This window comes from Erigeron canadensis, chromosome 2 (assembly GCF_010389155.1).
Source record: "Erigeron canadensis isolate Cc75 chromosome 2, C_canadensis_v1, whole genome shotgun sequence".
Lineage (NCBI taxonomy): Eukaryota > Viridiplantae > Streptophyta > Magnoliopsida > Asterales > Asteraceae > Erigeron > Erigeron canadensis.
The window spans coordinates 44,720,425-44,741,060 of record NC_057762.1 but is presented as its reverse complement, the minus strand read 5'-3'; the positions used below and the strand labels follow the sequence as shown (position 1 = coordinate 44,741,060).

Sequence of the window (20,636 nt, the reverse complement as noted above, 5' to 3'; positions counted from 1 at the left end):
TTACAATTTGGTCGCAATACTCCCGTGTGCAAACTCTTGCTACAAACCAAGTAGCCACCAGTGAATAATCATTGTACTTTTTCACATATGTATTATTTATAAAAACAAGATGTATGAGAATATTATCGTTACAAAGAGAAAATGTGTGAACTTGGCCCATGTTATATGTCACTAACTTTGATCGCCTCACGATCCTAACTTGACATGTACAATATAAAGAAAGATAGTGAAACACTTAATATTAGATTGTTGCACCATTGGTTTATCCGGATCAGATGGTATCCTTGGATATAATTCCTCTAAAGTTAACCTAATTTTATATGTAAAGTTAAGGGAATCTTGACTTTGGATTAAAATCAATGGTTAAGTTAAAGATGACTTTTTAATTTTAACCATTGATTTTAATCCAATGGTTAAAATCCCTCAACTTTACCTATAAAGTTTATTTGAATCCTTCTTCCACCACACATGTTTGTAGGACTAGACTTTGCTAGAAATAGATCGCGGGTTTGAATCAATTCCCAACTCCATATGGTTATATCCAGAGATATGTGTTCATTGCATAATCCTTGAAGAAGTGTCATTTGGGTCCAAAAGACCACGAGATTTGTCTATCTAAACTTTTTGGCTGGAATTTACTATGATTTTGTTGTAAATTTGTTGAAGGATAAGTGCATCAAATCACTGAAGTTACAATCCCGATCATTAAGATAACCAAGATCGATGTTTGTTACAAAACCTTGCTTAAGGCGATTACTAGCAAAAGGCATATCCACGTTCTCTATAGTCCTGAATGTACGTTTCACCATCTTGTTGGCATACTGACTTCCTTCTAGATAATCACATCCGTGTAAATATGGTCCTATTTGATCCAATACCCTAACCTCAACCTCAATGAATCTTTGTTATCCTAACTTGGCAACTAGGAACTGCTAACACTCACAGTAAGAAGGTACTATTACTCCTAGCAATCTTAATATAGATCGTTAGGTGCTCTAAGCACCGTGCTCAACTCCAATGTCATAACTATCTATTGCAACAAATATGTTTGTGCTTAAAAAAAAAGATGATGTTTATGCTTTTGCGATCAAGATGTTTAATTACAACATTGGTGCATGAAAATTAACACAACCAAACTCAAAACCGTTCAAATTGATGTGGCTTGAGAACATGATGCTTTGTCTATTAATATGAACTCTTCTTAACCCTACTATATGTACACAACAATACAACCAACTGATAATCCTGTCAAGAATTACGAAGCATATATGAACCTTTCAGTGTCCATTTGAATGTCTGATACGTAGCTAGGTTGATTGTAGAACTTAGAACCATTTTGGATACAAAATGCATGTATCTCGATTTTCCATCCCTTTTTTGTAAACTATTTTTAACAGAATTTCACAATGCTTGTCAAACTTATACTCAATTAGTTTCTATTACAAAAATTAAAAAGTTAATGGCACTGCAAAACCAAATTTTAGAAGTTGACGACAACTGTAAGTGAATAGAGAAACAAAGGGATTGACGTGTACGATTATGAAGAGCTGTTGAATTGTTATCAACTTCATGACCATCTCTTGGAAGAACTTTTGCCATTCAAACTGTTACCACTTGGAGACTTAAACATGCCTGTATGCAAATGGAATAACAAGTTAGGGTTTAAGGCAATCAGAGAACATCATTGAACATGACAATTTTAGACATTCACATATATTAAAATAATTATATGGGACTACTCATAGTTTCATGATACTTCATATATTAAAACAAAAATTATTGAATTGTTTGTATGATAAACTTGAATAATATCTCATCAGACATGGTAAATACACAAAGTGACTTAATCAAGTATTTTTCATGTACCTTTTGCAGCTTTTGGAAGATCCTTTGATATTTTCGTTAGTGGACGATAAATTCTACTACCTGTTTTTGGCCTGTAAGACAAATTTATGTAAGTGTCAAACAATATAGAAACTTATTGATGTTTCAAACATGTACAATGTATAGAACTAAGTTTCACTTACACAACAAGAAAATCGGTTTAAAAGAGTAGTTGGTTTCCATATCGGTTTACTTTTGATGGATCCGAGTTATGATTCTATCTCTAGTTGATAAAAAGCATACTCTTTGACCCGTTACTCAACCCATCCATTTTGCCACAACAAAGCATTTTCTAAATTTAATTATGACACGAGGCTAGGGAAAACAGGAATAGTGGAGTGATAATCTTACTTGTAAGAGCCGTGGGCTGATTTTGAACCATCACGAGACGGGCTGCTTTCAACAGAGCTATCCGTGTCTGTTCCCACATAAAAGACAATTTTTATCAGATACAATCTCTCATAATATTTCCGCACCTCCAAAACTGTAACACATCTCAGCATCATAAAAAATTCTAACCTTCTCCATTAATTGATGATTTCCCTTTTCTGACTGGTTTGTAGCCGTATCCGTCCAGAGACATACGACCACGAATACTTTCTGCTCGGTAGGTGTGTGGAGAAGCCCCTCCTTTAGAAATAGGAGAAGAAGACCCATACCTCAATGAACGTTGTCGCTCTGCACTGCCAATAGGAGGAGGAGCATTTTTCTTATCTTTCAGATTTTGTAGGCGCTCAATCTCCTCATCCTTTTTTGTGATTGTGCTTTTGAGGGAAGCCACCTATCAGTTTGGTGAAAACATAAAATGAACCTTAGATATTTTGGCTGTCTTTTTACTATTTTGTGGTTACTTAGAGATCGCGAAACTAGGTGAGGGTGGAAAACAAGTAATGAATCGTAAGTGAAAATATAATTATATAGTAATAATATGTTTTTGTAACCATAATATGAATTTATAATTCTGAAAAGTGGAGAAAAAAATTACTTGCCATACCTAAAAATAGTTTAGACCTCTTTCATGAATTTGAAAATACATAAAGACATCATGATCATTGAGTAATATCTATGATCTTCAAACACTTGAGGAAAAGAAAATGAGATATCAATGCGATGAAGGTTTCAACATGACATCAAGCATAAATACCTGTTCCATCAATTCCTTTATATTGCTGCCCTCTTTATTATTTCGAGCAGGTCCCAGCTCCACTCCAGAGACCCGTTCAGCAAACTTTAAGGTACCCAAGCTTTCACTATATGAAGCAGCTTCAGGATTGAGCTGTACAAGCATAAGTGTCTTTGCTTGACCACCTGTACCGAGGAGAAAACTGTAAATGACAGAAATCAGAGTAGATTTTATGTAAAATGACAAAGTTTAAGGTACTCAAACTTTTGCTAAACAAAGCAGCTTCTGGTAAGCAGGAATGTCATACAATTTTTTGTACATATATCTATATAAGTTGGTTAAATCAACGGTTACATACTATGTTTTATAGTAAAAACTTGGCAGCTAACTGAAATTAGAACTACTCCATATCTGGACCGGTCTTACTGATCATAACTTAGAGGGTCAAGAAAGATAAAATGCATGGAAGGGTTAAACCTTTGACAACTAAGTCATGCAGTTGGATCAATCTTATTAATATCAGGATTTTATAAGTTTCAGTACTGTAAATATTTTTATATTTATATCTTTTTAACAAAAATACAGTCCTTAGCTTGTAAAATAAGAGTGCATACCCGCCTTCTGTGATTCTCCAAACAAAGACATATGTATAGATACTTGATTATGTTACTACTTCATTATCAATCTACCCATGATGTGGTTGAATAACGCAATATGCTGATTGATTATGTTAGTAGTCGGTCATCACTGATAAAATCTTGAACTTAAGATTTTTTCTAAAACTTTCAGTTATGTCACTAATTTCAAGAACAATGTGTTGACTGGAATACAGCGAAGTATTACCTAAAGAACTTTGAAGTACTTGAGTAAGCTTGCTGTTTCTAAATGGAACGTGAGCGCTATTCTGAGACAAAGAAAAGATGACATCACCAAGAGCAGCTAATGATTTATTTATATGTTGTGCTTCCTTAAGTCGGTCCCCAACCACCTCTGACCGATCTATTCTTTCGCTTCCTGCAAGATCTACTAAATGAAGACCAGCATTTAATGACCCGCCATTCTTCAGATCCGTTCCAGAAACATGAATCGTCACAACGCTGTGTATAAGCATCCACTTTATATATTTGGCTACTTTAGATATCAGCATCCATGTTCATAAAGAAGATAAACTGAACATAAGATGAATACCTGTGGGATCTGCTGCTTCTTTCATTCATTGAAGTAGTACTTCTAGCTCTATTTTTAAATCCAATTTCCATTAACGCCAAAACATCAGATGGTTCACTAACCTGCCGCATGTTGGCATCTGGCACAGCTAAACTTGCAGTTGATAAAATCCCAAGTGTTCGCAAGTTAAGGATTGGAACAAGTTGTTTAATTACATCATGGGTGGGAAAATATTTTGATCCCACCTAATTTATTAGTAATACCAGTTAAAAAACCGTTTCATTTTAACTTTCAAATCATGAAAATTGTATAAAAGTACTGCACCTACTTACACATCTTCGCCATGTACCAAAAAATTAGTTGTTTGTTGGCGAACCTAAAACAAACAATAACTTGTATATGAGATCGTCATATTAAAATAATTGATTCAATATAGTTGTATGCCCTCTTACTGATTAACTGATGTAACAAAAAAACCTTTGAAGGGGTCCAAAATCACCCAAAGTGTATTGCCTTTGCACAAAACCTTCTAAATAACTTTATGAAAAATTTAGTCCATTATTGAAAAGATTTCTGCTTGGATTTGAAACAAGAAATCATGAAAGATTATTTACCCAAAGCGTATTTGGTTCAACCAGACTAATCCCGCTTGTCTTAAATCAACCTATCCATTATGTTACCTCTAACATTGGCGAAGAGTATAAGATATTTTAACTATTTTTTGTTAAACATGCAACAATTACAGCCCAATAACCTTATAGAAGGATATTTCTTTTGAGAAGTATCATTTCCCAGCAAGTCCCTAACTTGCTCATTATATATTTCAACCATTTGAACCCACACTTCATACTTGTAAGTGCTTCTACTTTGGGAAATTCTGAAAAGATCATTTAAAGCACGATAATTGACTCCCCATTCTTCTTGAGATCCTTTGTCAGGGCCACTCTGTGGAAGAGAAAAATAATTAAAAAATCGAGGAAGAAACTATAAACAAAAAATAACATCAAACATGGATTGCAAAAGAACGATGTATACCATTGTGTAGGTTTTTCCGGATCCAGTTTGACCATATGCAAATATACATACATTGTATCCATCTAAAACGGATTGTACCAACTGTTGTATATCTCCATATACCTCAGCTGTCACACCATTGGGAAAATGTTAGATGATGCCCATGTATCCCCTAGTTAGATATAAATTCACTATAAAATAGAAAAGTGGGAAGCAAAAGTTGTGACTTTATGGATCCATTTAAAGCATGGTTCAATAACAAAAATGCTCGAGTTCCAAAAAATTTGAAAACGAAAACTTTGTAAAGTTTCAGAATAACTAAGTTTGACTAAATTTTTGTGTAACTAAAGTTGCATGTACACAAAGTTTACTTGTTGTCAAGTTTGAAGATCACACTATATCAAAAGTTAAGATGTTGGAGAGTTTTTTTATATCACTCAGAGAAAGTTGCTAAGGTGAGACAAAATTTGATAAAAAATTTCTCTCTTTTATGCAATTAGTGATATAGATAAGTACAAAGCTAAAATAAAAAGTGAAAAACCTTGAGTGGCACTAGGACCATAAACCTTGTTGAACTTAAATGACCTGCGGCTATCTTTCCCCGGTTTGGAGGGATTGACAATAATTATCTCCCCATTTTCACCAATATAATCAATGGTTGATTGTTTTTCTTTTTGACCTGGAAGAAATGGTCTAACCCGACAATAAACTCTAATATTTCCTGTTCACCAAAATTTCACAAGTCATTGCAAGACTATAAGTATCAAAGGTAGACATGCTATCATTAATTAACCTTTTAATTCTTGAATTTCATTGTGTAGCTTCCTATTTTCGGAAAAGGCATCGTCATAGCTTTTTGCTGCGTCTTGCAAAACCTTAACCTTTGTCCCTGAACACAACGAGACTTATTCATGAGATTAAGGGAATACAAGACTCTGTAGAATAAGATCCCATCTATGTACAAATGGCTTGATCTGTGTTTTTTTTAATTGTCTATAACGGTCAGACATGTAAAGAAGGAAAACCTCCCAAATAATTTTATTAAAGACAATGATAATTTCATTGAAGTAATCCAACTTTTGGAATCACATTTGGCGCCTGTTATTTATTAAGACTTATATACTTTGGAGAAAAATGCATTTATGGTAGACCTAACCCGACCCAAAAATTTTTTACCCTTTGACGCGTTACCCAACCCACCCACTCTGCCACACGTATTCAAAAGATCTTTTAATATAGTTTTGAGACCAAACCAAACCTAAATGATCAAAATCCTCTGCGTAGCTCTTTTGAGTTTTTAAAATTTCCTGGCGCACTGATTGAGAAGCAAATTTTAGTTCCTGAAAGATAACTTCGATTATATCAGCACATATGAAATCAAGGTCAGAGTGTTAATAATATGATCAAGCCTACCTTGAGTGCACCAAGTTGGAATTCTGTAAATGTTTTATAAATGTGTTCTTTTTTGTACCAACATTGACTTTTAGACAAAGATTTAGCCTCAAGGTCCTGCACCTTCATCTTGGATTCATGCAGCTGACTTTCAACAACCTTCAATTTCTTTTCAAGTTCAGCTTGAGCTTTTTTTGCAGCTGTTTCTATTTGCAAGCGCTGGTCTTCATTTGTTTTCCTAATGTTCTCTGCTTCTTGTTTCGAAGCTACAATTTCAGCACTTCTGCTATTCTTCTCTTTCATATTTCTATCCACACCCTGATCCTCATTTTTCCTTTCCTCTTGTGAAATTGTCTCATCTGCCTACAACATTAAGAAGATTATCCATAGATAAGAAAATCATAATGTGTGGCGCGGGTAAAAAGAACAAGTATTAATTCAAAGTTAAAATTTTGCCATTCCCACAACAAATTACGGTCGAAGTTGAAAGAAAAAGACTCAGAAAGTCAAACTAGGACACTTAAAATGGAAGGAGGTAATACTATGGTACTTATCTGATTCGAATATAACACTTGAACTCACCAGTGAAGCTAGGTCCTTGCTACTTCCAGTTCTTGTCACATCAACCTACAATAATAAAAGCAGCCCGTAGTACCTTGAACAAAATATAACCCCACTAAGCATGTATATTCGGATCATTTTTTTAGAAGTAATTTACTTGAATTTGAAGCTTTTTAAAAGACAGTAGATGGGTCAAACATGTACGGTGTTAACGTTATCATTCATAAGCAGGTCAAGATATAAAATAAGAAGAGGAACCTTACTTTTATATGATCAAACGGGCTCATCATCATCTGTATCAAGGAGAAAAAAGTTATTGAGGGGGGGCTAAGACCGATTCATTTGTTACAAATGGCCTGGAATTAAACCTTTTAAGAAGCTTACCTTCATGTGGTCATAGTGGTCGACTGCCGCCTGTGACAATGAGAATTGATAAACATTTCTATTCTGAAGAAACAAAGAAAATATACAGTTGTTGAAGAAACTACCGTTGATTCTCCACCGGCCCCATTTGTAAGGGCTTCAAGAACTCTAATCCTTGCCTGGTATTTTTCCTCGCGAGTTTTAAAGACATTATTTTGCTGCGTGTGGAAACAAAATAGAATGTCATAGAGGAATAGTAAATTGAAAGATAAAAAATAGAATTAAAAAATTACAGTTCTTAGATGTTCTGCTTGAGTTGATATACGCCGTTCAATCTCCTGCACCACCTTCCTCATGAGGCAAGAAACACGCTGGGATTAAGCATAACAAAGTTTTAGAATCATGCTATATTTTGCAATTTCGACCCAATCAATAATTTATGGGTTTATTTGGACTGCATTTTATCTCAAACATGTTAAATCAGATAACTTTATGTGCGGGTCGAACAGATACAAACTTCTAGATCATTTTGCTCGCAATTTAGGAACTTCATTGTGATAATATTGTTTCTGTTATCATATTCAACACATTAAATTATTGAAAGGTTATCTTAAATATGGGCCTAATCTACCCAGGCTGGCCTTTCCTACTGTTTCAACCCAAACCTATTCTATTGAAAAAAGCCACCCATCTTGCCACCTATATTAATATCATACATGAGGTAGTTCACCATTCTTCCTGCTGATACTTTCATCTAGAATGCCATTTACCAAGCTTAGAAGAGATTGTGTCGGTGCAATCTGGAAAAAATAAAAGTCTAAGGTTATAGAAGTACAAATGTCCAAAAAGACTTTATGTTGAGGAGTTATCTAATAAGTCATGAAATTACATCCAAACTATTTGATTTCATCATTTCTGAGATTTTTGCTGCAGGAAGATCAGAATAGCCGCCTTGTTTCATCTGAAACACTTCATGAAATTTATGTCCAGCATGATGCATCAATGCACTCGTAGGCTCTGCAAACAAGTATTATGATAAAAAAAAATTAAGATTCTTGTCGAGAAGCCAGTGTTAATTAGAATTTAGAAGTACATTAAAGAGCCAGAAACATCACAGGAGCAAAGTGGCCGGGATTGGTATTGACTATGTACGGTTTATGGTCTGGGTTGGGTTGACCTTAACCGTATTTGCCTAAAACGACACTACTCATTGTCAAAATATGTTATTTTATCAAAAATCTACAAGAAAATGATTTAGAAGGTTTTACCTTCAACCTATTTAACCTCATTTTCTTTTAGTCATCCGTAAGATGAAGCATAACTTACATCCAACACATTGATATGTAGCTAAATAAAATACCATTGTCTTGCGGAGTTGCGGTACATATAAACGTATAATTAGTTTCACATGTACAATATGAAGAAAACTATATATATATATATCATTATATATGATGATGATCATTATTTTGTATAAAAAACATTGACCAGCATCGACATAGATGCGTGTGTTTCGGTCTGTTAACAAGTTTGCATGCAGATAACAGGAATACAAAAAGATCATTATATGTATATACACAAGAACAAAGACATAAGAAAAATAAAGGGAATCAAACCGCTTGGTGGTGTTGACTCGTTAGTTTCCATATTTGGCAATATATATAGCGCGGCCGGAGGAAGAAGAATTGAAGACCACGAAAAACAAAAAGAATGCGTGTATGCCTTTGGGCCCGAGTGAGGCGTTAGGTGTGCTGGGGAGGTTGATGACGATTTGAGAAGGCTGATGATCAAATTGAGTCACCGAATATTTCACGTACGTAGATGATGTAAACCAATTCAACCAACAGCAAATGTGTTTCTGTTTTGCATAGAAAAAAATTTAAAGAAAAATAACGTACAATATAGAAGTTATGGAAATAATATTAATTCTTTTCTCAAACCATTGGAGCTGTGCATCCTGATCGATCTGCAGGTGGTTATTTCTTAGCCATTCTATATTAATTATTTGATTCTATATGTTTTACTGTACTAACTTTATATACAAAATTTATTTTTAGTATATATATTTGGTTTATAATGATATATCAACAAATGTAACGGCTAAATGGAACATATACATAGATAGTGCATGGAAGTGGTGGAACACAAACAATCGATCCAATCAATTATTTATTTATTTCATTTTAATTAACCATTACTCGTATTATATAGTAATAATAACTTAAATAGTAAGTGTAACATTTAATTAAATTAACGAGTTTGTTTTTCATTGCTTTAAAAGCTATGGATGAGACGAATTAGAGTATTGTATAGGACAATTGAAAATTATTTTAATTTAATAACTATTTTTTTATTCATAGTCCTAACTTATTATGATTTATACTATGTATATGTATAAAATTTTGATTTAATTAATTACCAAATATAATAATAATTAAGTTAATTACTAAATATTAATCAAAATAATCAAGTTAATGTGTGATCTGATATCATATTAATATCATGAAGACTTACTGTCAGCAGTTACATTTTTAATTATTGGACCAAAATGAACAAAGATTACATCAAATTCCAATGAGCTAACTTGACAAATTACTTGCCTTTAGATGTCATTAAGGCTATAACAAAGTTCTTGGTGGCAATACAAGGATACAATACCACTATGGCACTATATCATTAGGTAGAGAAAAGTGTAAAAAAATATCATCAAAAATGAATTAAAAAGTTAACATTAACATAATTTTTCTAAGAAAATCTTAATAAAATTGTAAAGATTTCTCATAGAGAGGCGAAACCTAACCTCATTCCTTTCCGGAGATGGCGGCACTGAGGTCAGTCTCCCAACGAGCCAAAACCATCCACAGTCTCTTCACACGTCATTATTCCCAATCATCATCTTCAACACCACAACAACAAATCAACGATATCTCACGCATCCTCAGCGACTACCGAAGCCCCCGACACGACATCGTTTCAGCTCTAACCCCATTTTCCCAAACTATAACCGCCGACTTAGTCGAACAAGTTCTCAAACGTTGCAACAATTTAGGATTCTCAGCTCACAGGTTCTTTATCTGGGCTAAAGATTTACCTAATTTTACCCCCAGTAAAAGCAGTTACCAAATTTTGATTGATATTTTAGGTAGAAGTAAACAGTTTCCATTAGTTTGGGACTTTATTAGCGAAATGAAACAGACCAATTCATGTGAGATTGATAATGTTATGTTTTGGAATGTTTTTAGTGCTTATAGTAAAGCTAATTTGCCTTTAGATGCTATTAGGGCTTTTAATAACATGATCGATTACGGCGTCAAACCGACTGTTGACGATTTGGATCAGCTGCTGTACGTGCTTTGTAAAAGGAAGCATGTCAGGGAAGCGCAGTTGTTTTTCGATAAAGTTAAGCACGAGTTTAGTCCTAGTGTGAAAACTTTTAGTATTTTAGTGAGGGGATGGGGGTTTTTGGGCGTGTCGAAAGAAGCGCAAAAGGTGTTTGATGAAATGCTTGTGAGAGGATGCTGTGTGGACGTGCATGCTTATAATAGTATTCTGGAGTCGTTGTGTAAAGGAGGGAATGTTGATGAAGCTCATAAGTTGTTTCGTGATATGAGGCCGAAAGGGCTTGAACCTGACGCGTTTACTTATTCCATTTTTATTCATGCTGCTTGTGATGCTAATGACATACATTCTGCTTTTCGGGTTCTTGATAGGATGAAACGCTATAGTCTAGTTCCAAATGTGTTTACATATAATTCTATTATTAATAGATTGTGTAAGAACGATAAAGTTGATGAAGCGTATGAGCTTTTAGATGAAATGATTGATCAAAAATTGATACCAGACGTGTGGAGTTATAACGCTATCTTAGCTTTTCATTGTAACCGGTTGGAAGTTAACTTGGCTACTAAATTGGTATCTAGAATGGATACGGATTCTTGTGACCCTGATCGGCATACATATAATATGCTGCTTAAGATGTTGATTCGAGTAGGGCGTTTTGATAGAGTCACGAGCTTATGGGAGAAGATGGAAAAAAGTAGTTTCCATCCTTCAGCTTCAACTTATGCGGTCATGGTTCATGGTTTATGTCGTAAGAGAGGGAAGCTGGAGGATGCATGTAGGTATTTTGAAATGATGGTTGATGATGGTATACCACCTTATTCTTCAACTTGTGAACTTTTGAGGAACAAAATTATAGGATTAGGGTTTCCAGAGCAAGTAGAGATACTTGCAGGTAAGATGGAAAGAAGCACTTCTTGTGCTATACAAGATCTTTCTGGCATTATGAGAGGCAATAGGAAGAATATCAAGTTGATGAAGGAAGAAGATAATTCGGAAGAGAGCGATTATTGACCAAGCAATACTGTTGTCTTTTTGTAGTTCATTGTGCAATATTTAGACTTTAAAGGGATTTGAATTCTTGGTTATCAAGTTATCTTGAAAGTTAGAGGGATTTGAATTCTTGGTTTTCAGTGTTTAAACCATTTGGAAAAGTTCAGGTAGACAAATATGTGTTTATGGGTCAACCTAGCCCAGGCAAAAGAAATTTGTTTCAGCAAAGACTGAATTTGACCCGTTACCCCACCCGGCCATTTTACCACGTCTAAAATTCTTGTTTTGAACTTGTGAAATCTTGCTAATTTCAGTACTATACAAAGGCAACGATTTGTCAAGCATGTTATGGTACGTTGTGCCTTATTAGTGTTTTAGAGATATAACCGTTGAAGTGATGAAGTGTGAACTTCTATAGGCAATGCCGAAACATTTCCATCTCTTAACCTTTGTTTTCAACCTGTTATTGTAGGTTGGTAATCTAAAATCGATGTGAATAATGAGGAGTCTCTTTGCACTTGGGTCTTGAAAACTATGGACTGAAGAAACGGCCCATCTTTGGAGATTTATATCAAGCTCGTTTTTCCAACAAACACGAGCACTGTTTTAGCAGCCGAAGATAGGATTGTGGAAGTTGAATGATTAACCTCTATTTACACAAAGTGTTGTTATAAATCTGCCTCTTGAGATGTGAAGACAGATTATGAGTTTGGCATGGTAACATGAAAGCTGCACTAGATTGTCATGTATGGATTAAAAGCTATTATTATGTGCTTGAAGTATGTTTATAATGTGTTAAGATGGTGGCATAGTTACAGTGGGTCTCGAAGTAGCTAAGTTCTTTCTGATGGGGTTAGAAATAAGGAGTTGATGAAACAGTTGAGCAAGGCTCTAGAGTTGGTTTCATAATGCGTAGAGGTTTCACTTGTAGGGTTACTTTTGTGACATCAAATTGTACTTTTGTTTATTCTTTTGATTGATGTTACCATGTAAGAAAAGAATTAGAGTATTTTGACAAGACTTAAAGTCTTAGATATTTTGAAATATCGATTTTAGGGTATTAAGAAGCCATTAGGACACAAACCTTTTTCTTTTTAATTGGTTCCTTTCTTGTGCAATGCACTTTCTGGTTTAGATGTATGGTTTTTGTTGTTGGTGGACTTTTGCTCCCCGAGGGATTGCTTTGATGTATCTTTGTCCTCTAATTCAATAATCTTTTAATTGGCCGTTAAAAAAATATGATTAATTCTATCATAGATGTGTTTGACAGCCATATTTATAATTCTATGTAAACCATTTACTTTTTAAGCCACAAACAATTGGCTTTTAATCTATCAATATTTCTTAACTATTAAAACACCGCCGCCGTTGTCATTGCCACCAGCATTATCGCATCGTGTGGACATCTATCCGATATCTGTATGTATTCCACGCTGGTCTTAATATCGATTTCTTTGTCGGGTGCTTGAAAAAAAAAAAAACAATATTGTTACCTTTCTTGTGTTGATGACTTGATGGTAATAAAAATTGTAATTCATGTTTTGAGTATAATATACACACCCCCTAATTATTAGTCTTAACAGGTAAAGACAAACCCAAAGGAGCGAAACCCTTTTGAGTTTTGACAAAACCACAATGAGCGTGCGTAGCGTAAAATTAAGACGTGCGTAAGAGCCCAACTAAATCTACCGCACAATCACCCGTCATCCATTTATTCATATACTCAATATATATAAACATTTGATTGGATTGATATGATGAGGAAAGTCCAGATCCTGAAACTCTAAATCTATACATACTCCCAACACTATCTGCTGCTTTACTTCACAGATATAATTAACCATTAATTTTAATTAATAGTATATGAATCCTGAAAACCGAAGAAAGAGAAGTAGCAGTTGATCCGCATATGTTATCAGCAGAAGAAGACAGATGTTATCATCATCAGTAGTATTGACGAAGAAGAAACCCTTGTTAACCCTCACTTTCTTCACTATCATCCTCTTTTTCACCCTCGTATCTCTTTCTCCTTCTTCTCCTCCCTTCTATCAGATCTCTTTCTCTCCCTCTGCCACGTAATCCCCCCCCCTTAATTCCCTCTTTCAATTTCCCCTTATATAACACTACTATTATTATTATCACTATATATATAGATCTAATTCAGTTTAGTTGTATTTTATTTTTTGAAACTATTGCAGTTACGAAACGGATATATGGAGTGCTAAGAGGATACTAGATTGGCGTCCTTGTAATTGGTGGCTTCAAGGCCATTTCACTGGTTAGTTGTTTTTTTTATGCATTCGTGATTTTTGTATCTATATCTATAGTTTAGCCTTAAATCCTTCAAGATAGTGGAGTATTAAATCTAGCTTGCTTTTAGTTTTGCTGCATCAACTCAACTCTTTTCACACCCTCTTCATATTGAACAACCCAAATTCTACTTGTATAATCTAACTAATTACTCGGTTAGGATTTCTTATTTACAACAACTACAACTACAAAAACACGACAGATAAAAAAAGACCGATTCATATCTTAACAAATAATTATTTGACAACTTCACCTTTCCCAGTTCGGGTCACCCGGACAGGGTGAGTCTTGGACTCTATTGTACATGACCTAGCCAGGTTATAATGATGAACTTTTACCTGGCCGCCTTCAAGAGGTATACCTAGAGAGGATCGAAAATGAGACCTTTTGTGAAGACTTCAGGACATCTGACCAGTAGGTTACCTTGGTGGTGTTTCAATTAGTGTTTGAGATGTAGGGGTAAATTTATTTTCGAAACACAATGTTTAGTTGTGTATGATTCATTTTTTTGTTGTGTACAAAACACCTCTATATGACTAATACCGGTACAAGGGTTTTCGTGTTTGGTTGCTGGTAAAATGTTGATACGTGCTTTAGGATTTTCTTTTGTTGGGTTATATCTTTGAGTGTGCTTTCAATGCAGAGATTTGTGTTTGGTTTTTTATGTTGAAATGCTGCAGCTCTCCCAGCTAAGACTAATGGTTACATTCGAGTGGATTGTTATGGTGGGCTTAATCAGATGAGGAGGGATGTAAGTACTTTCAAACATACATGATCTTTGTCTTTTGGTTGTTTAATTATAAGGTGCGGACATTTCATGTTATTTTTGAAGACTATTTGAGCAACACAGGCTTTTTGCAGTTATGTGATGGCGTTGGTGTTGCAAGATTACTTAATGCAACTCTTGTTTTGCCAAAGTTTGAAGTGGCTGCTTATTGGAATGAATCGAGGTACTTATCCTGTTAAATTTAAATTTAAGAACCAATTGAACCACGGGTAATCATTAAAGATAAAGATTTGCACTACTTTGTTATTCACATCCAGTTGTTTTATATATTATGATTTTAATTCAATTCTTGTGTCCCCTTCAGTGGTTTTGCAGATGTATTTGATGTTGACTACTTTATTCAACAGTTGAAGGGGTTTATTGATGTTGTAAAAGAATTACCTGCAGAAATTGCATCAAGAGAACCTGTCCGAGTAGATTGCAGTAAAAGAAAAGGCCAATTTGATTATGTTGAGAGTGTCCTTCCGTCACTCTTGGAACATCATTACATCTCTATTACACCTGCCATGAGCCAAAGACGTGATCGGTACTTTAAATATTTACTTTCTTGAAGTTGGGAACATATGATTTGTTGGGGTGGTACTTTCAACCGTTTGTTTGAGACTGGTCAATATTGGTTGTATAAAATTGACAATGGGTCAAATGTATGTATTCAGCTTAAATTGGATAAAATTGAATGGGTTAAGTAGGTCAAAAGTCAAATAGCATGTAACTAATTGCTGTTCTAATTCATTTAATTAAAAGAAACTTGTTATCTTTATAATGCAGTATTGATATCCGCTATAACATGTCAAGTAAATACAAAATACAGAAATTCAGACAAAAAGTGTTGACTGGTCGGCCCAACCTGACTGACCCATTTTGACCTCGACATAAAATGTACCTTTTTGATTACCCCCTCTCATTGCCACCTTTATTAATTAACTTTTTGAACTTGTGAAATCTTGTAGGTTTCCGCTCTATGGAAAGGCTGCCCTTTGCCAAGCCTGTTACAGTGCATTGCGCCTAACAAGTGTTTTGGAGAAGAAAAGCTCTGAACTTCTAGCTGCCATACCCAAACCTTTTCTGTCTCTTCACCTTCGATTTGAACCCGATATGGTAGCTTACAGTCAATGTGAATATAGTGGGCTATCACCTTCATCTATCAAGGCTATAGAGTCTGCACGTGTAGATCGAAAACCTTGGACTGGTGAAACAGCTCGTGTTTGGAGAAGCCGTGGAAAATGCCCACTTACTCCTAATGAAACTGCTTTAATCCTTCAATCTCTTTCTATCCCAACATATACAAATATTTACTTAGCAGCCGGAGATGGAATTATGGAACTAGGAGGATTAACCTCTATTTACACAAATGTTGTTACAAAATCATCTCTTTTGAGTGGTGAAGATTTCAAGATTATGCATGGAAACACGAAAGCGGCACTGGATTATTATGTATCGATTAATAGTGATTCTTATGTGGCCACATATTTTGGTAACATGGATAAGATGGTAGCAGCAATGAGAGCTTACAAGGGGTTGTATAAGACTCTTTTTTTAAGCAGGAAAGCTTTTGCAGAGTTAACTTCCCAGGGATTAAAAGGAAACGAGTTGATGAAAGCACTGAGGGAGGCTCACAAAGATGATTTTGTAATGGGCAAAGGTTCTGCTTTGCCAGATTGTTTTTGCGACTTTAAATTGTGATTATGATCTTTCTTCGGTTTTTGGGCTAATCTTGTATGCATTTTTAGTAGCGGTTCCTGTTGGTTCATTTACATTCATTTTTTTGTAAGAGTTTTTGTAACTGATTCTACCGATTTTGATAGAAACCTTTATTCCATTGTATGAAAATGCTTTCTCAGACTGACGACTATGCAGGTCAAAATGTTTGAGCCTGACTACCGGGTGAGGAAATGGCATGTCTTCCTGAATTCCTATTCAATTCCTATTATTGATCAAGTTAGTGACCTACGTAATTATGATTGTTTGTAATTGGTTGGCTCACAATATGTTGATAATTACTCATAATGCCCTATGTATCATGTCTTGAAAACGTCTTTGCATTTCTCCTTACCAAATTCTAAATTTTTGAATCTCATTGGAAGTTTTATCTTGGTAAAAGTGTTCAATTATGTTAAATGTTTTGAATTAAAAGTAAGACTATGTTACTATACTCCTTTGCTGCATGAGGTCTGGCTTAAAAATGAAAATTCGACAGAAGACAGAGATCTATCCAAATAAGAAACACAAAGTATGGTATACTTTACCAGAACAAATATATAAGAAGCCAGTATTTTATATGAATGATTATATTGCATCAATAACCAGTCAATTGTGTGATCAATATGTTCAATGTACAGTGTGTGACTTACAACAGATTTATCTCTCGTCTAGCTAATGTAAAACTTATAGGCTGACTACTTCATGATGTTTGGACTTGCAATCATTAACCAACATCTGCAAAATCGCCGAAACATCAGAAATCACCCCATGTGGGCGATACTGCTCAAAAATTGACAAATACTTTACAGCAATAACCAACTGTGATTCATTGAAATTACAGGATATGATATTATTCCATTCTTTTCCCTTTCCTTCCAAGCAAATACCATATAGCAAGGCTGCAAAAACAACAGGCCCATCCCTAATCGCCATCTTACCACTCAATTTTAACGAATCATCAAGCATTCCATGAAGAGAAAGACATACAACAATAGTAGCATATGTAGCAAGCCTTGGAGACCAACCATCTGCTATCATTCTGCTGTGAATATCCAAAAACATTGAGTTATTCACCTTGTTAGTCTCGGTATATTTATCATACTTTGAGAAGCCTTGCACCAAATAATGAAAAGTAACATCGTTCGGATTGCACTTGCTCATCAACATTTCTTCAAAAAAGGAAGCTGCTTTTGCTAATTTACCTTCTTTGCAACAACTTCCGACTAATATACTGTAAGTAACCACATTAGGCATTAACCTGCGACCTTTCATCTCCTTGAGTAATTTTTTGGCACCAATTATATCTCCCTTTTGACAGAATCCGTTAATCAGAGAAGTATATGTAACCACGTTTGGCTTACAGTTTTGTTTTATCATATGACTAAAAATCCCTAACGCGCCATCCATATCATGTTGTTTTACATATCCATCTATAAGTGTAGAATAGGTAAACTCGTCTGGAGTCATTTGTGCTTTGATCATCGTATTGACACACAAAACTGCATCTTTCAACTTGCCGTCTTTACAAAAACCTTTAATCATTGCATTATACCCGACTACATCAACTTTCACACCCGTTTGAATTGCATGCTGAAAGAGCTTCTTTGCCTCGTCAAGCTCTGCGTTCCTAACAAATCCATCAATTAAACTTGCATAAACAAACTTATCAGGAGGAACATGTTGATCAAGCATCTTAGACAACAACTCCTTGGCAGCAGGAAGTTTTCCTTTCTTGCAAAGGCCATTTATTAAAACATTATATACCCCTGCATCAGGAAAGACTCCTCTTTCTGTCATCTTTTCCAAGATCATCGTTGCGGTTTCAACCTCTCCAATAACAACGATCCCGTGAATAAGAGAACTATAAGTTAGTAGGTCCGGTTTTTCTCCATTATCTATCATCTTAACAAATAAATCCAATGCCTTGTTAGAATCATTTTGTCTACAATAAGTGTTAATTAGAGGCGTATATGTTAACTTATTAGGCCTTAACCCTCTTCTTGCAGCCTGATCCACAAGCTGCTCGGCTTCTTTAACTTTCCCATGCTTACAAGCATCATACACCAAGATATTATACGTAACAATATCTGGTGCACAACCAATCTCAATCATGTTTTTCAACATTTCAACTGCTTTCATTTTGCAACCAAACCTACATTGAGCATCAATAACACTATTGTAGACCTTGACATTTATCAACAACCCTCTCGACTTCATTTCATTCATAAGCCTCTCTACCATACTAAAATTCCCTTCCTTACAAAAACCATTAATCATTGCTCCATACGTCGTTACAGCAGGCAAAAAGCCCTTTAACTTAAGCTCTTTAAACAAGATAAACGCCTTCTTAACCTCACCTTTCTTAAAATATCCATCAATAAGCGTGTTATAGAAAACCACATTCGGTATACAATCTTTCCCCCATCTATCAACAATCAGTTTTCTACCTTGGTCCACCTCCCCTTTCTTACAAAGCGCGTTCACCATTATACAAGTACTATAATTATCCGCACAACAATTATTCCCACGAAGCATTTCATCATACACTCGGAACGCAACTTCTAAACAATCATTCCTCACAAGCCCACTCAACAACGCGTTACAAGCAAACACATTCGGAACACACTCATACATGTCCACTACATATTGATAAAACCCAAAAGCTTTATCCACCAACCCACATTCCGAACAAGCTCTAATAACCTCGCTTAAGGCGTCACAACTAGGCAATACATTTTCATCTTTTAAACGAATAAACACTGAATCAATTTCGATAAACGCTTTCCCCTTAGCTAACAGTTTTAAAAGAGAAGAATAAGCAGGGCTATCAAGACAACATCCATAAGGTCTTTGGGATATCCAGTTAAGGAAGTTTAAGCCGGAATGGACGTCGTGAATTTTATCAAACACTTGGTGTGCAATATCGGATGGGACGATGTTTTGTTGGGATAACCGGGTTTCGAGAGTTTGTTCCCAATGGGGGTTTTGGGTTTTGAGAATATGACAGATTTCGTTGATACGAGAAGAAGGGACGGCGGCGGCGGCGGCGGCGGTGGTGGTTTTGGATGGTTTTGAGTGGCGGGGGATTACGCGAGAAAGGAGAGTTTTCGACATACATACGAGAAGGAAAGTTTGGTCATTTACTTATTTGAATTTACTTAATAATAACAACATGAGATCTCTAACAACAATGTTCTAATGTGGTCGGACAGTGTCATCTCAGTTCAATCAACCATGATTCTGTGTATGAAAAAACTATTGATTTCTTGATTAATGAGTACATGACATGGGTTATGAAATGTAGGAATAAATATGTTTTGTTACTTTAGAAGGAAAAAAAAATAAAAATAGATATCAAAATTAGAAAAAGTAAAAAAATCCGACGAGCGAACCAGCTGACCACAAATTCGTTACTTACTCTTTCTATGAATGGCCCAACTACTTCAAGAAACAAGCATAAACAATTAAAAAACAAAATACAGCACATCACGTCATCACCTATCATTATGACGTGTCATTGGCACTTTAGTAATTATCGGATCGATTTACTTATGCTTGAGCCATGGGAGTTACGTCATCCACCAAAGCAGTGGCGTGCAATGGTAGCGACGGTGGTGAAAGTGACGGCAGCGGCGGTGACAAGTGATAGCAACGATGATTGGTGTTAGTGACAGTATTGATGTAACGTGGTTTTGATTAATTATTAAAAGTTGAAAATGTTATTTGTTTTATAATATAGTGTAAATTGTTTTATTTTACTAAAAACCTATATAAGGGTTGATTATTATAAAATAAGTATTAAGATAAAACAAATAACACGAGATTTTGACCATTAGATCATGGTAAAAATAATGCATGAAAATTCACGAAGTACAAGTATATATACTGATGCACAATTATTTTCATAATACACGGTGATTTTCAGTTAACGAAAACCTATTGTTTTATTTATTTTACAATAATATTTGTTTTATGCAAAAACAAAAATAAAAATATATGATG

The 20,636-nt window shown here is 35.0% G+C and overlaps 4 protein-coding genes across 5 annotated transcripts; 2 read left to right on the top strand and 2 right to left on the bottom strand.

Annotated features, from left to right (window-relative positions):
- Window positions 1–1,378: 1,378 nt before the first annotated feature.
- Window positions 1,379–8,519, bottom strand: LOC122589325 (kinesin-like protein KIN-14P). The gene is made up of 20 exons (XM_043761611.1): window positions 8,394–8,519; window positions 8,221–8,304; window positions 7,798–7,875; window positions 7,630–7,722; window positions 7,526–7,555; window positions 7,405–7,434; window positions 7,163–7,207; window positions 6,602–6,943; window positions 6,447–6,528; window positions 5,982–6,077; window positions 5,730–5,909; window positions 5,210–5,316; window positions 4,944–5,119; window positions 4,196–4,351; window positions 3,851–4,104; window positions 3,029–3,192; window positions 2,404–2,665; window positions 2,236–2,302; window positions 1,867–1,937; window positions 1,379–1,632 (listed from the first exon to the last, which is right to left on the bottom strand). The coding sequence occupies exons 1-20, from the start codon at window positions 8,502–8,504 to the stop codon at window positions 1,568–1,570; spliced, it is 2,493 nt and encodes an 830-aa protein (XP_043617546.1). The 5' UTR covers window positions 8,505–8,519; the 3' UTR covers window positions 1,379–1,567.
- Window positions 8,520–10,283: 1,764 nt separating this feature from the next.
- Window positions 10,284–12,934, top strand: LOC122589236 (pentatricopeptide repeat-containing protein At1g52640, mitochondrial). Its single transcript, XM_043761495.1, has 2 exons — window positions 10,284–12,187; window positions 12,309–12,934. The coding sequence occupies exon 1, from the start codon at window positions 10,322–10,324 to the stop codon at window positions 11,855–11,857; it is 1,536 nt and encodes a 511-aa protein (XP_043617430.1). The 5' UTR covers window positions 10,284–10,321; the 3' UTR covers window positions 11,858–12,187; window positions 12,309–12,934.
- A 594-nt stretch (window positions 12,935–13,528) lies between these two features.
- Window positions 13,529–16,763, top strand: LOC122587171 (O-fucosyltransferase 13). Of its 2 annotated transcripts, XM_043759260.1 has the most exons (6): window positions 13,529–13,911; window positions 14,035–14,114; window positions 14,827–14,897; window positions 15,008–15,096; window positions 15,238–15,459; window positions 15,884–16,763. In XM_043759260.1, the coding sequence occupies exons 1-6, from the start codon at window positions 13,769–13,771 to the stop codon at window positions 16,614–16,616; spliced, it is 1,338 nt and encodes a 445-aa protein (XP_043615195.1). In that variant the 5' UTR covers window positions 13,529–13,768; the 3' UTR covers window positions 16,617–16,763. The 2 variants fall into 2 exon arrangements, with proteins under 2 accessions (XP_043615195.1, XP_043615196.1); XM_043759261.1 differs by lacking the exon at window positions 13,529–13,911 and having other exon boundaries at window positions 14,032–14,114; window positions 14,790–14,897.
- A 442-nt stretch (window positions 16,764–17,205) lies between these two features.
- LOC122589462 (pentatricopeptide repeat-containing protein At1g52620) lies at window positions 17,206–19,770 on the bottom strand. The gene has a single exon (XM_043761756.1). The coding sequence runs from the start codon at window positions 19,746–19,748 to the stop codon at window positions 17,319–17,321; it is 2,430 nt and encodes an 809-aa protein (XP_043617691.1). The 5' UTR covers window positions 19,749–19,770; the 3' UTR covers window positions 17,206–17,318.
- Between the last annotated feature and the right edge of the window lie 866 nt (window positions 19,771–20,636).

Coding starts and splice junctions, on each gene's coding strand:
- LOC122589325 (XM_043761611.1), bottom strand. CDS start 8,504: ATGCATCATGCTGGACATAAATTTCATGAAGTGTTTCAGATGAAACAA. Junction 4,105..4,195: donor AGAAGCAGCAGATCCCACAG/GTATTCATCTTA, acceptor GCTTATACACAG/CGTTGTGACGATTCATGTTT. Junction 2,666..3,028: donor TAAAGGAATTGATGGAACAG/GTATTTATGCTT, acceptor CCAAACTGATAG/GTGGCTTCCCTCAAAAGCAC.
- LOC122587171 (XM_043759260.1), top strand. CDS start 13,769: ATGTTATCATCATCAGTAGTATTGACGAAGAAGAAACCCTTGTTAACC. Junction 13,912..14,034: donor TCTTTCTCTCCCTCTGCCAC/GTAATCCCCCCC, acceptor AAACTATTGCAG/TTACGAAACGGATATATGGA. Junction 14,115..14,826: donor GCTTCAAGGCCATTTCACTG/GTTAGTTGTTTT, acceptor GAAATGCTGCAG/CTCTCCCAGCTAAGACTAAT.
- LOC122589462 (XM_043761756.1), bottom strand. CDS start 19,748: ATGTCGAAAACTCTCCTTTCTCGCGTAATCCCCCGCCACTCAAAACCA.
- LOC122589236 (XM_043761495.1), top strand. CDS start 10,322: ATGGCGGCACTGAGGTCAGTCTCCCAACGAGCCAAAACCATCCACAGT.